The sequence below is a fragment of the Parus major genome, chromosome 4 (assembly GCF_001522545.3).
Source record: "Parus major isolate Abel chromosome 4, Parus_major1.1, whole genome shotgun sequence".
Classification (NCBI taxonomy): Eukaryota; Metazoa; Chordata; class Aves; order Passeriformes; family Paridae; genus Parus; species Parus major.
The window spans coordinates 4,353,072-4,368,944 of record NC_031771.1 but is presented as its reverse complement, the minus strand read 5'-3'; the positions used below and the strand labels follow the sequence as shown (position 1 = coordinate 4,368,944).

General features: G+C 40.5%; 1 protein-coding gene across 1 annotated transcript in view; it reads right to left on the bottom strand.

Moving 5' to 3' along the window:
* Positions 1-15,873, bottom strand: part of LOC107203505 (bifunctional heparan sulfate N-deacetylase/N-sulfotransferase 3) — a 37,768-nt gene that overhangs the window by 4,047 nt on the left and 17,848 nt on the right. The window contains exons 6-12 of the mRNA XM_015625718.1: positions 8,925-9,107; positions 7,273-7,369; positions 6,293-6,416; positions 2,941-3,115; positions 2,405-2,575; positions 1,284-1,393; positions 718-820 (exon numbers count right to left, since the gene is read on the bottom strand). Coding sequence (XP_015481204.1) covers positions 718-820; positions 1,284-1,393; positions 2,405-2,575; positions 2,941-3,115; positions 6,293-6,416; positions 7,273-7,369; positions 8,925-9,107 — 963 coding nt within the window. The remainder of the gene's footprint in view (positions 1-717; positions 821-1,283; positions 1,394-2,404; positions 2,576-2,940; positions 3,116-6,292; positions 6,417-7,272; positions 7,370-8,924; positions 9,108-15,873) is intronic.

Below are 15,873 nucleotides of genomic sequence, written 5' to 3'. Positions count from 1 at the left end.
TATAAATAACTTCACATCAGTAAAGTCCCAGCTTACCTGGTACATTAATTGTTACTGCTGCTCAAACTGTTAGTTTTTATTTGCACTTTAGGCAGGCTAAATGAAATGGTAACAACACAAGACAGAATCAACATGGAAGTTCCAGCTGGAATAGGAGACTGAACTGCTCTTGGGTACAGGCTGCAGCGTTTGATCCCACTGAAATTTTCCCATTTGAGCATTCATCTGGGGAGGGTATTTATACAATCCATAGAAACAGAATCTAACCTCTCTGAAAACTGGATTATGGGAGTGCCTGCATTACTTGCCACAGCCTAACTAGTCTCAGAGACAAGGAACCACACAAATACACCTATCTGATCACAACTGAGGAGAAACCCGCACTGCAGAGCTTCTGCTGCTGAAATCCATAAAGATAAAGGGGACAGGACTTCAGGAGCAGCACATTTAATGTGCTAAGGGGTGCCAAGTTCTAGAATTTGTGGGGGGTTTTTGTTGCTGTTGTTTTTTAATGACTTAATCTACCCATCTGAAATAAAGAAGTGAATGTCTATGGAGCCCATAGCCACCTTAAATGTTTCCTTTGCAGGGAAAGGCAGCCAAATAATTAACACCTACTTAATTTTGTCTTCTCTCCCTTCTCACTATTTTGCTTGTGTCATATCCCCTGTGTGCCAAGTGAATCCCTGTACAATGCCAGTGAACATCATGGTTTACCTCAGAATCCATAGGAGGGTATTTTCTACCCTTGCTCTTTCCAAGACACTTGGTTTTTCCTTCTTCCAAGAGCTGACACCAGAATCCTTTATGTGAATCGAACCTGAAACAAAAATTGAGTGGTGTAAAATTTGTGTGACCAAATCTGGGAGTCAGAATCCAAAGGAGTGGATGTTACATTCCTGACTGATGTAACTGAATCTGTTTTTCCAGCTAATGCCAAAAATAAAGAGAAATTTATTCTATTTGCTTTCTGTTTCTGCTTATCAGCATTCAGTGTTCCACTTATGGAAGTAAAATTCTTTTTGATCCATTGGAAATTCATATGCAATTCTCACAAAGCAGCACTTTGTCTGTCAGAGCTCTACTTCTGTAACAGCCACGTGGCTCAGCGAACGATTCATGGAAAATTTAACCCCAAATTGTGTTCTGAACAATTCACCCTGCCAACAGCTCAAAGAGCTACGAAGGGCTTTATTCTGCAGCAAGCTGAATAGAGACTATTCTAGACTAGCTGGTATTTAGCAATGGAGGAACGTGTGAAAATGATGAACTAATTAACTCACGTGAGGGCTTCAGAGTAATTATAATGAGGAGAGACTCCCAGAAACTTCTGCACTTCATCCATTACAGTAGATGGGTCAGTTCTCAGCTGCTGTCCGTCAATAATTAGCAACTACAACAGAGAAAATAAATGGAGGTTGAATATGAAATTCATTATTTCAGGCTTGCAACTGAAACTTTCACCTCTGTCAGATTCCTCCATCATATGGAGAGCACTGTCCCAGGAAATAACAATGGGCCCAGTCTTAATTGTCATCATCATTAATGACCTGGGAGCAGGGTAAATAGCACTTTAATAAAATCTGAAATTATACTGCATTGGAAGCTGTTGTGACAACAGAGACACAGCAGTGAAGGATCTAGAAAGATAAGAAATACTGTCAGGAAATTGAGAGAGACTAGCCCAGCCAAGAAAAAAATGTATTAATGGCTACTACTTTTCCAGATAAAACCTAAGGCCATCAGGGCTGATTCTTCACTATCACTATGGGACATAAGATCTGGCAAAAATCTGCATGACAATGCCTATTATTCAATATTCACGGGTTACTTGTGGAGAAAAGCTGATGAAAACATAATGAGGAAAATTTCATACGAGAGTCAGGATATTACAGCATTGTGCCTCTTGTGAAGAGAGATACAAGGCTGGCTGAAAAGAGAGGATGTGGAGAGTAACAGCAGCTAGATGCATCGGAGCTTCCTTGGCACACTCCAGGAAAACAGAAGGTGCAGACTCCAGCCAACTTGTCTCAGCTACAAGACTCCTGGATAAACAGAAGGCTGGGATTGCAGCCAACCTCCCTCTAACTGTTGGGTGGGGAGCAGTGCCAGACATGCTGCCAATGTCACAAAATTCCATTCCAGAAATAAATCTCCCAAGGAGATACCGACCATGTGATATTGTCTGCCCGGTCTGCTGTTATCACATGATGTTCAGGGCTTAGGATATACATTTTTTGAGGCTTGACCTTAGAGGGGGCCAGAAGGAAGGTAATGATTTGCAGGATATCTCCAAGATCAGGAGGGCAGGAGTTTTACCAAGGGAAACTTTTGAGACAGTATATATACATTTATATATATAAATATTTATCTATAGGATGAGGATGTCAAGAGTCTTATTCACCTGGTAAGGTGGGAAGTAAGTGAGCCATCTTTCAATGTGGGTAGCATACCATCCAGGTGCCAGGCATCTCTTCTGGAGAGCTCTGAGCTCAGAGGGGGCTCGAGGGCCAGCTGTGATCACCTGGTAGAAGCTGAATTTCAGGGCTGCGGGGTCTTCGTGGGATCGCTGATGCTGTAAAAGAAGTGACATTGCTGGAACCTGACAGACCACAAAAGCTGGGGAAACAAGGCAAAACTGGTTGATCTTACTGACAAAAATTTCTTAGCCTAGCCTGTATTTTGAGCATGAACTAGATAACTGTGTCTATATACTAATTTCTGTATGTGCTGATTACATAAATTCATTAAGTATTCATTTTTACATGCTTGCATTATAGAGATAACTTGAAAAGTTATGATACTGATATCTTAAAATACGACAAATATCTCAGCCCATGGGTGATGACAGGTACAAGGATATATCTTGAGAGGATATACAGAGAGGATTCAGGGTGGAAACCTGGCCTGGTGCCAGCCCATGTTCTCCCTAGTGCATACCTGGTACCAGGAATAGGCGCGGTCGGACGGGTCGATGAGGATGGTGATGATCTTGGCCTTGGGGATGAGGGAAGCAGCTCTCTTGGGAGCTTCCTCAGAATGGAAATAGTTGGCACTTTTCTCAAAGAGGAAGTCAGTGGTGACATTAGAAGGAGTGGGAAAGAAATCCATGTACCTGGGAAAGCAACATCATCCTCAGAACTACTTAAAAATCACACGAAGGCTGATAAATCTGTTAAGCACACTTTATTCTAGAATACTCAGTTAAAATAAAAACCTAATTGCAAAAAAAGAAAGCAAACCAAAGTTTACATTGTATCTTTGATCATATTTTACTTGGTACTAGCTTGCTTCTCACTCCATGTAATTAGACATTGCAGCTTTTTTTTTTTAACTGGGTAAAAATGTTACAGTATTTATGTATTTTAAAATTCACAAGTTCTCACTTTTCAGTCAGAACAAACTGCTGAAGCCTAAAGTAGAAATTGAGTTTTCCAAACCTCGCCTTTTGCCGACACCAATTGAAGTGCAACGCTGTGAAAAAAAGCTACTTAGTATCAGAATTGCTTTCACTGAGAAGAGTAAGAGGCTCTTTATACGGTGAAGATGCACTGAAACAATCCCCCACAGCTTCAGCAGGTAAAAGCTTTCTGAGTGACAGAAATCACGTATTTTTCTGAGTCACATTTTTGGGGAAAATTGGGTTGTAGTTGTTTTAGGGCTTTTTGTGAGCTCTCCTCATCAGTTATGAAGCTGTAGTTAAATTCCTGCAATTGCTTTGTCATACAAGGACCTCTCTTATCCCTGGCCCTCACACCACTTCTTGTTATTGCTGGGGAAAACAATAAACAGGAAATTTTGGCCCTCTTGACTTCTCAGTTAACCTGTATTGAGAAAAGAAATGTTATTTAAAGAGCCTCTTCTCAAGACCATGCTTAAGGACCAAGATTTCCTCCAGAGCTTAGACTTTGTTGTATTCATACAAGCGAGCAACTTCCAATACAAATGATGATGTGCTCTTGTTGCCTTTGAAACTGTAACCACTGAAGTCAATGGACTTTTATTTCCCAGAAGTATTAGGGCTGATTTGATGAGAAAGATGAAGTTGTGCCCATTTTAACCCGTTTTTATTCAGAAAATTATTAGAAGCTAATGACTTGGCCTGACTGTGTGGGCTCAGAATGCTTTACCAAAAAGGAAAGGAGAAGGCCAGCTGTGAGAGAGGCAACAGGCACAAATCTGCTCTAGATCATGTGAGGAGTTATTATGCTGCTGTACTGAAGTCCTGGAAGTAAAATGATAAATACAAGGCAATGAGGACTGCAAGCCTTTAACATCAAATATGGCATTACACTGAATTCTGGACAAAAAAATGTTAATTGATTCTTTAGATAGCACAGAAAATTTGAAAAAAAAGTGAACATTGATGTGCTATCAGTGAAAAATATAAAGAGATTGGACCAGGTTGTGATACCAAGAGGTCTCAAAGTTTAGAGGCAGCATTTCTGCTGGACACACTGCAGAAGTCTTGCTCAGTCCCTCATTAATGAGATAATTATTAAATTCAGTAAGGCCAAAGCTGAGAAGGCTTTAGAGAAACTTTCCCAAGAAACCTGTAACCAAGCTTACATAAAGAAATGCAGGACTGCTCTCTTTAGACTTCTCCATTTCAACAACAGCAAGATCAGTTCTCATCCTACTGTTCTGCCACTATTCTGTTGGAAGCCTGCAATTTACATCTACACTGCCTTCAAAATGGCAATCCTGAGGTTCTGAGGGTAAAAGAACCCTCTTCTGCTTCTGTAGCTGGTTCTGTTCTAAATTCAAGCTTGGACAAAGATTAAGCCAGCTCAGGGCTAAAGCCCTACCTCCACAACAGTAAACAAAGTTGAACTGATTGTTATTCTTGCAGGAATCTCAGCCAATTAATGGACTAATGAGGAGAGCCCTTGTATCTAATTACAAAGTGGCAAGCTGATTACAAGCCTGCATTGAAATACAGTATCAGACTAGGTGGTCTGAGAGATCTGTCTGGCAGACAGAATCTGAGAATTAGGCAACCACACCAATGGGGAGTTGTGAGGATCTGAGATTTAGAACCTGGCAGGGGTGGTGGGTGTTGTGCTGAGAACCTGTCAAAGGGATGGCCTGGCTTCCACAGGCTGACCCCTGGGAGCTTCATGCACCAGCACCACCTTAAGGAAGGTAACCTGACTCCTGTGTGGCAGCCAAATCCTACCTGCACCTTAGGGAAGAGGATAAGGCAGGAGGGAAGAGAGAAGCAGCACAGCAGTTTTCCAGCAACGTGAAAACATTGATTTTGTGCAAGAACGGGCTCGCTGTACTTGGGCTGCTCCGTCAGTGCGGAGCCGCTATGCCTCGCCTGCGTCAACTCCTCAGCAGCAATTTCCCACTGCCAGTCCTTCATCCAGCACCTCTCCACTGGCACAAGTGGCTGACTCACCAGCCTTCCCAGTGACAATGTGCCACAGCAATTCCAACTCTGGGGAAACGAGTGGCATACAAGCAAATTGGATCTGATGTGTCTGCACTGAGACCGCAGAAGAGCGTTCGACCTGTTAATTTTATGGATGAATACAAAGCCAAAAGCAATAAAAGTATTCTCCCTTAAACTGGAGGCCAAATAAAGAAACAAGACAAGAAATCAATAATCCTTCACTGGTGCTCCCCAGCCACTATAGCATGTCACCAGCTTTCATGCTGCAGTGCTTTACAGTGCAGCACTTGGGGAAAGCAGAGGAATCAGGAGTGACCTTCAGGTGCAGCCGTGCCTGCTGACTCCCAGGGAGCCACAGGGAATGTGGCAGCAGGGACACAGGCTCTGTCCCAGCACCACTTCCTGAGCCACACAGACACGTTCTCTGATCTTTAAAGAACATTTTGAGAGGCTTTCCCTGCCCCCATTTTTCATTATTCACATTATTACTACTGCTATATCCTATTTGAAAGAAGAAATGCCTCTTCCTAATAGTATCTTTCGTTTTCTCTTAAGAAATCAGATTTCCAGCAGGAACATAACTTTTGTGTCCATATATATCCAATGAACAACCATTACTGTCCCTCTTTCAAAGGCATGTGTAACAAGAGACACACATTTTGTGACTGTTTTGCACATACTGGTATCTGGATTATTTACAAGAAAGCCTCACAAAAGTTAGTGCATTTAAGATATTCTGTAATAAGATCATTATTCACTTGCATTTATTTTGCATTTCAGAAAGACACTGAAGGTTATTTCATATATGCACAATTACCATTACCAACAGTAAGGTCATTTTTCTATTGTTCACAACATATAAACTTTTATATTTATACTAATAACCCATCTTACCAATCAATCCCCCTGTGGTAGTTATTTCTATTAAAGAACTGTACCTCCTCAAAGGTTTTTGGGCTGGGGGAGTTACTAATGATGGAAGGATGCATGATCAGGAACAAATACAAGGCTGTAGTACCTGCAAATGGGATAAAAGTACAAGATTTAAAATAAAAATATACACAAACACATGTTTTTGGGAGGATCATAGCTGCAGATGGGACTAAACCAGCTTTTATTTCATTTTATTTCACTGAGGGGATGTTGATTTGTATCACCTAACATTCTATGCTTTCTGAGCTTTTAGAATTAGGACATTTAAAGAACTGTAAATAGTTAATACAGACACTGGAGTGCCAGTGATGAAATCTGCATTTCCTACTTAAAATAGCCATGTTTTAAAAAACAACAATTTTCCTATATGAGACTGTCACAAAAATAATTTTAAAATCTTTGGTTCAGCAGCTATTGGGGATTGGGGAAGATGAAAGGAAGTTTACATGCAATTTTCTGATTATAGAGAAGAAAAAAACCCATCAATTTATAAACTTCTGCAATCTCCTAATTAAAACTGTCCATTAGGAACTCCTTGACTTGAAAAAAATGCCGAGAAATAACAAGGTTCTGTAAAGAAGACCCATGCAAGACAAGAACTTGCAATTTAGAATCCAACCCATTTGAAAGATGTCTCTGTCCTGTCCTTTCCTTCTTCCACTTTGACAAGAGCTTGTCTCTTTCACCTCTTCAACAAAGTTTCATCATTTTGACAAAAAGCCCCCAAAAACCTGACACACACCTGAACCCTGCATTTTCAATGTGCACTGACTGCTGTTGTAACTTAAATTATTAAGCTGTATTTGCATGGTATCTGAAAATAAAAAAATGCTGTTGGATGACCAAGACCTCTATACAGCAGCCTGAGTCTATAGTGACTGATTATTTACTTATTTCAACATACACACAGCCCATCTTGTTGGAATAAAGTAAAATCTCACCAGTTTTCTGGGGTCCTACAACCAAGAATTTTGGTAAGCGATCACAGGTTTTTTCCTTAGACCAGATATCTCTGTGCCGTTTGTCATCACAGGGGTTCTACAACAGATAAGAAAACTCAGAATTTTGTTGGCAATCACATTTGAAAAGGCTCTTAAATTACCCTTATATATAAATAATTATAATAATTTTAATATAAATATTATATATAAATATATAAATTACCTATTTTTACCTACATATAGAAATACTAGAAATACAGAAATATTCCTACCAGAAATTATTATTTTCCCTTATGACTGAAAACTAATGCATTCCAGAACTATTCCAGTGATACAGAATGGTATTTCCAAAGTAACCAGGTCAGAACCTGCTTCTCTTGAGTGTCTGGAATTTTCTTTAAGGAGGATGTTGGAGAAATATATCCTACACATAGATGGTTGCCCCATTTCTGTAACAGCTACCACACAATATATGCTGCATTTTAAAACTAAAAGAGTAAGTTAACTATGATTTAAGGCTTTCTATTTGCAAATACATATTTTGATCTTCCAATTCAAATCAGTACCTAATATTAATCTTTAATCTTTGCTGCTTCACAATTGAATCAGTTTAAATTTGTTCTGGAAATGTTACTCACAAGCAATTTTTGACACTGTTGTTTGGAAATACTACACTGAGATGAAGAGAATTATCTCAACCCCTTTGAGGAATAAGAATATATACCTGTGTTCAAAATCACATCAATTACGGACAAAATACATCACATCCAGTGTGTCTAAATCCCTGCAACTTAAAAATGTCTTTTCTAAGTCATTATCATCTTTCAACTAATTTGGCTACAGGCTAATTTCCATTTTTAAAAGGATTCTCTCAATATTATGCAAAACCCTTGACATTTTCCCCTCTAGTTCAATGTTTTATTCAAAACCAGCATGAATTTCCAGATGCATATTTGAGTACAAATTTGCAATCTCAGACCCTAAGTTGGCAATTCAATATCCAAGACTGGAAAACATTTTAGTAAGCAAGCTTAAATACATTTTTATATTTGATTTAGTAAAGTTTGCTCCGTAGAGTATTTCTACCAAGCCTTAATAAGATTTTATTTGGGTTGATGTTATCACTGTCAAAACTCAGGTACCTACAGCTTCTTGGCAAACATCTTCCTTGGGCAGCTCCCAGCCTACTGTGAATAATTTCTGATCTATCTCATCTACTTCCACTTGGCTAATTAGGGTATCCATGGTCTTAATGCTGTTTTCTCTTTTTGGATTTGGAGAAAAACTAATTTTTTGAACTACTAGAATATGCATATAAATATGCCTGTCAAATGCTTTATTCCTTTTAGTTCCAAAAGGAGAAGAAAATAACACAGCATGCACTTGCCTGCCTTTCCCCACATTTTTAAAAAGGCAAGTCAAGTCACAAATCAAACAAATTAAAGAAAATTTTCATTACACATCTTAATGCATATTAATTCCACACCCTTTTACAAAAGACAGGGAACACAGTCACATCCTGAAGCTTCAGCTGGCCTGGTTTTATGGAACCAGCTTAAAAGAATAACTGCTTTTCTCTACAAGAAACCAAAACAAAGAATTTAAAAAAAAAAACTGAAACAAGTTTTTCTCATCTCTTGTTGAGGCTTCACCTGCCAGAGAGGGTCCTTCTGCTCAGGGAATAGCTCAAAGTACTTGTGAGCCAGCTGGACTGGGGGGAGGGTCTGCAGTTTCAGGTTTGTCCAGGTATGAACGAAGTTGGCCAGATTCACAAAGGTGTACAAGCCCAGGCGGTCGTTGCCGTAATTGGACAAGTGTGTCATGAAGATGCTGATCTGTGGGAGACAAAATGAAGAGCACACCTCGAGTCCTTGCATCACTAGATGGCAGTGCAGCCCCAGGTAATGTAAATCTCATTTGCATTTTGCTCTTAAGTCAGAGCAGCAATTGGATCACATTCACACAGCCCTTACTACCCTGGCCCCTTCTGCTCGAGTCAACTCAATGCAATCAACGAGGAAAATGCTGAACATATCCCATGAGCTCTGGGAGCTGCAGGATGTGCAACACTACCCTGGGGGTGGGCAACACTGACAGCACCTTTATGTGCATTTAATTCATAGGATACAGCAAAAAAAAAAAATGCTCACTGCTTTACTGTAAGATGAATACAAATGCAATGTTAGAAACATAATTTCTGTTTTCCTGGGAGAGTAAAGAAGCCACAGACTAGGGAAGCAGCTGAGGTCTGTTGCTGTGACTTCCATCTCGTGGCTGCAGGTCTAAGTTTCATAAAGTAGCTCATCTCTTCCACAAAGGTATTCTGCAACTCTGGCCTGACACACACACAAAAAATATCTGAAACCTGAGTACTTTCAAACAACTGTGCATAAAATATTCCCAAACAAAACCCCCCAAAAGTTTAAAACAGGCGGTATTTTCCTCTCCCAGGATCTGACTCTGAAGGTGATACCCAGAGAGACCCTCCCGCTCCAGCCCTTGCTCCAACTGCACTTCCTCACTCTCCGCTTCCATGAAGCTTTCTCACATTTTTGGGGCATTTTTGGAGTCACCTGAGCTGAGCTGATGAGCAGAGCAGGAATACACACAGGATGAGCTCTCAGGGACTGAGGGAGGGCTGCAGACAGAACCTTCTGTTTTCTACAGTGATCCCTTTCCAAGGAAATTTTGCAGCGATGCAATAGTCTGCTCTTACACTGAAATCTGCACATCCTTGCCTCTCCACCACTGATTTCTTTCTTGAAATTCTTTTCAAAGTGAAACTCAGCCAAGATAAACTCTCCAGACTAATTTCCACTAAAAAATTAGAAACATGACTCTTTTTATAAATAAATCTGCTAATGCCGTGAATGAGCAATTTCTATTTAAAGTAAGACCTGATGCAAGCCACTTTAAAAAAAGCAAAGCTTATCATGGTCACAATTCTGAAATGAGTTCAGGGACTGAAGTTAATCTTTTGCAAAGGAATTCCAGTCCTCAGCTTAAAGAAAGAAAAAGGAAAGAATGAAAAGCTGGTATTTACAGTAAAATCAAAAGATACACACTGCTAAATCACTAGGAGATGATCTTTCTTTGTGGGTAGGACTGAGATTGAAAACCCCTTCCCTTTAGGCACCAAATGTATAACCTTTTCAAGTTTCCTTTTTTATTTCAGTTCTCCAAGCAGGAACAGAGCAGCCACAGGACTACGTTGTTCTCACTAAAGTCACAATCAGCAGGTTTCCATAAAAAAAGGTTAACTTGCTTTCCTGACAGCCCCTTTCTTTCCTACATGTGGGCTGACCTCTGACATTTTTAATGTCAATTCACCTCCTGGCAACTCCTCACCTGCCAACAGCTACTGCACTGCCATGAAAGAAAAAGCGAGAGAAGTTGAAAGGATTGCTAGATCAGGGAAATGATTTCTCTGAAGAGAACATCGCCGTAATTTTAAGAATGTCAGTACAGGCTGAGAAACTGACTCATTGAATTGAGTATTTGAATATCATCATAAATAATTTCCAGCATACAAAACTCTGAAAGTGAAGGGGGAAGATTACCAGAGACCTAACCTCCAATTTTGGTTTTATTTTTCAAGTCAAATACTTTATGGCTAATTATTTACAACACAAAGATGATCAAATGCTGGTTGAAAACTTAAATGGCTGAGTCTTGTAAAGAAATCCACACTTAGCCAACCAGATACATGACTTTACATTTTAGAAAAAAACCTCTTCTAGATGGTATCAAAAACACCAGAGATGAGCTGAGAGGGATGGTGGATCACTCTCCAGCTCCCTGTGCAGAAGGATGGGAACACACATCAATCCCCTTCCATCTGCAGGTGGTGCCCTTTCACACCAGGACAAAACATGATGATGATTTTTTCCCCTTCCATACTGGCTTTATGATGCTTTGATTTGTTCTATCATACCACGTCCTGAGCCATTCAAACAATTCAAATCTAATTAACAAGAATCATTATTCTTTCTCTGCAACTAATAGCATGCTATGCTTCTGAAGATTTGCTCTCTTGGAACCACCAATCAAGGAGCTCTAAAAGGAATCCTTTGTGGCCATCTCCCAAGGCTAGACCTAGTAAATAACACTATTTGTTCAATACTCTTCCACCTCTGGGAAATGCTGTAAAACACAAACACAGCCTCATATATTTCTTTATTCCTCCTTCAACAGGGAAGCAGTTGTGAATGGATTTATATTTACTCTAACAAGCATTTTAACCTCCCTTTCAGATAAAAAGAGCTTATTTGATTTTATTATTTCCAGCACTCTTCTGAAATAATTTCTTTCAGGCATCTCAGCATTTTCTTTATTTCAGTGCAGAAGGATCACCCCTTTTTTAGCTGTTCCTCATAAACAAACCATCATCTTGGTTGCACTTCAATGCACACTCTCCATGGGATTTAATATCCTTCACGAGGGAACCAAAATGGAATGCAGACGCTTTTTAAAATAATGGTTTGGGACTAAATCTGGCCTCTGGGCAGGAGCTCCTTTCCTGCTCTCACACATTTTCAGATCAGAGCTGTTCTCCTCTGCTTTGCCTTCTCCTTCCAGCTTCTCCTCAGCATTTTCTCCTTCCCCAGAGTGAAAGGGTACAGGTCTAAGTCACATTTGCTCTCCTTCCTCAATCCTGATTTTATTTGGGATTCTGACTGGCACTGCAGAAATGTAGGGAAATGAGAACAAGCACTCAGGAGAAACAGCTTTTATCTTCTTGACTGCTCATTCTATGCTGCACATTTCCTTACTACAACATTTCCCAATTAGAGGCAACAGCTTCTAGGTCAACAAAGAGTTGAGACTGAGAAGGAGCTGCTGCTATTAAATCATGTCTGGGGAAAAGATGAACCTGCATGATTTAATTTATGTATCAAGAACAGAAGAGATGCTTGACAAACAACTTACACAGAATAAAACAATGCAACAAGTTACCCAGCTTCTAGTGATGGCTGTTAACTGGCTTGGTGTTTTAAAAAATATTGATCACTACAAAATCAAGATTATTAGGATGCTGCACCTACTGAAATGATACAATAAGAACACTGCTCAAACTAAGCTTCTGGTGTCTTGGTTAACAACTGCTGTTTCCTGACACAAAACAGAGGTGCTTGCCTCCCAAAGGAATGATAATATCATTCCCAGGAGGGATTAGCCCTTCCTAAGGCTCCTGGCTTTTTCCCTTGGCGGCAAGGGGTCTCTCTTAAGCTGCCAGGATCAGACCCCAGAGTAGAGAGAAGACTTCTTTCAGACATCAACTGCAGCAGCAAGAGAAGTGGAGGGAAGTCTGAGACTTGCAGGACACTGATGATCCTGAAGAGTTTAATTATTTTGGCATTTCAAATCTGGAATTTGAAGTGTTGGTATAAGAAAGAAAACAGGTAATAAACACTTATTACATCCTGGGCACTTATTTTTTTACCATATATAGATCTACTGCGGGCAATTCCAACTTGCATAAATTCCTGCTAATAAACCTGTCATCAAGGTACTTTAGTCACAGGCACAATGTCACCCTCCCATCTGTGCAACAACATTACAAGGCAGCATTGAGGCCTCCCAACTCAATGAAGTTATGCACAACCCTTCAAAATGAAGTTAAATTATGACTGACAATTAATTTTGTGGTCTCGGCTAGGCACTCGCAGCAGACGCATTTCCAATTTGGAATATTGCTGGTATTTTAGCTACTGAGCACATGTTGACAGGCCACGAGAGCACATCCAACTCTCAGAACACCTATAATCCAATTAATTTGGCACTGTGCACACCCTGTTTGCAGTTCTGCTATTGTTTCCAAGTTACTCTGAACAGTTTTGTTTCGGGTATTCAGAGACTCAGTAACAGCAGGTTTTGCTCCATTAGACTACCAAAGTGATGGAATAACAAATCAGAGCAGAGTCTATATTGAATATGTATTTTTAATAGCTGAAAGACAGTCTTTTCAGACCTGGATGCTTGCAGAAAAAGCTGTGGTCAATTCCACCACAGAGATTCCAGCTTGCTGCTCCCTTTTTAGCCCCGAGGTTGCCCTGCTGCTTTCACAGCTGCCACGGACCTGTCCCCTCGCAGACTGCCAACCAGTGGAATTCCATTTACACAGTGGTGTCTCCACTCTAAGTATGATGGAGCCAGGGAAGAGCAATGAACTCAAACAAAGTTGTCTATTTGATGTAGTTCTGAATTGTTGATCTGACAGTCAGGAACACCAAGTTTATTTTCTGCTGCTGCTCATTCCCCTTGTGACTCAGCAGTAGTAGTACTCTTCAAAAGACTCACTTCACTCTAAACCACTGGCACAAAGCTTTCCATTCAAGAATTTTAAGGACCATAGAAGAATAAAATTTTCTCATTGCCACAGTTTCAATGCATTTCCTGCCTGCTGTTACACAGAATCAACTCTGAAGAGACAGCTATTCCTGTCTGTTCCACAGCCTCTCCACTGTTCCACAGACTCTCCACACGGCCTGCTCACCTAGGAATTTCTTTTGTTTTCCTATTCCACCCACGAAATACCAGATTCTCTCTCTGGCTTTTATGGGTGGGTTTTGAAGAACAGATAGGAAGGCAAAGAATACTTGTGTTCTGCAGTCAGCCAAAATGTTCTGCCAAACTGATTTCCCCCCCCACCCCAACTGACGGCAGCTTTTGCAGGAATTATGGGCACAAGAGGGCAGGGAAGAGATGAAAGTGATGCCTTTCTCACCCATGAAGTGGGGCAAGCCTGTCAAACTGGACCATCTTCCCTGCTTCTCACACCCAGGACAGTTACATATGAGGTCGTGCCAAGCAAGATGGACAGAAATGGAAAAGCTGAGTCTGAATGTCTTGGATTTTCATTTTCTTCTGTAGTGCCAGTTCAGGGTCACATTAAGATACAGCAGGTTCCGCTGATGCTCGTACAAATCCTCTCATTTTCAGTGCTAAAGGAGATAATTTCTCCCTTGCTGCAAGTCAATTAGCTTAATAACAGCTCTACTCACTGCAACTGGGGAGAGGTAAAAATTAGAAGAAAATAATACTTAGAACTGAATGCACACAAAGATTACAATTATTTTAAGATCAATCAGACAAAGTGCCTAAAGCATTAACAGCCTTTCCTCTTCATCAGCACTGCTGTAACCATGTCAAGAGCACACAGCTGGCTACACATTAGTTTCATTGTTGGGCTGTCAACCATTTGAAGGTTTTCACCAAATTCCTCTCCACAGGGCATTTTCCCTTTTCTTTCCATCTGCAGACACACAGTACTTTGCAAGGAAGTGCTTGTAATGCAATTACTGCATTCTGTTTGTTTTTCTTAGGGGCAGAAAAGGTACAGAAAAACTTCATGAACTGTTGGTTACCCTTAAACATTCATCTTGTGGGACAGAAAAGCTCCAGACCTGTATTTTCTATAGTTCAAAGGATCTGAGAAGCAATGATGGAGTTGATGGCAGTGTCTATACTGATCTCTTCATTATACACAGCTCAAACCTAATGGCTCTCTTCATCCAAAGGACAGATTTAGGAAACTGGTACAGTTTCATTCTAAGAAACATGAAACAGAAATTTGTTTTACTAATCCAAGAATTTCACTGGATATTGCAGAGAGAGAGATCAGTCTGAAATCACTCAAGATTCTAACAAGTTTATCAGGAAAAATACTTGCTGAAATGTTTTAAAGTCAGTACAGTAGTATGAAAACCAGTAACAATGTGAGACAATAAACCAGAGATGTGTCTGACTGGATAAGATACCCATCACTACACACTTCTACAGTGCACTTTTTCCTTGTGGCTTTGCCCCAAAATTCCCTGGCTGAATCAGTGCCAGTCCCTCCACCTCCCTGTATGCCAAATACTCAACTGATAATGTGGGAGAAATAATGCCAGTATACCAATAATACAGGCTGCTGAAGCTTGCTTTTTCTTTTCCTGTGAAACATTTTGTGCAAGATCCTGATATAGCACGATCTCGCCCGAGGGCCGCTGCAGTCAGCAAGATCTTTAATGGGAGACAGACACACAAAATATTACTTGAAGAGTGAGTTTAGTGTTCTCTTAGTGCTTGGGCTCTTTCTCAGCTTGGTGACACTTCAGAATTTGGGATGCCTTACAGGAATAGCGGTCAGGATCACTTCCCAGTCACCAATGCAAACCACACAACCTGCCAGCTCTGAGATTCGCTACTCCAACAAGCCAACTCTTGGTTCCCAGCAGAGCAGCACTTCCTGAGGCTTTTGCTACCTGCAGAACGTCTGCTTTGTACAGTGCTCTGGGAACAGGGCCATCATGCTGGTTCTCATGATAAAAACTCACAGCTGCACACACGGTCCTGTGGTTTCTTGTGGTTTATCCTGCAGGTGGTGGTTGATGGAGCACACTGTAAGGAGGCAGAGCCTCTCTTACACCACTGCACAGCCAAACCACTGAGAAATTTTGGGCTTCATTCTTAGGGGTACTTATTTCAGAGTAGGGTATCCAGCTCCTGAAGTCTCAGCCTGGTAACTTACACTTGACAAATGATACTCACTTCCAAATTAAATATAATGAAGAAATTTGTTAAGATTAACATTTAATCCACACTCACATTTTCCAG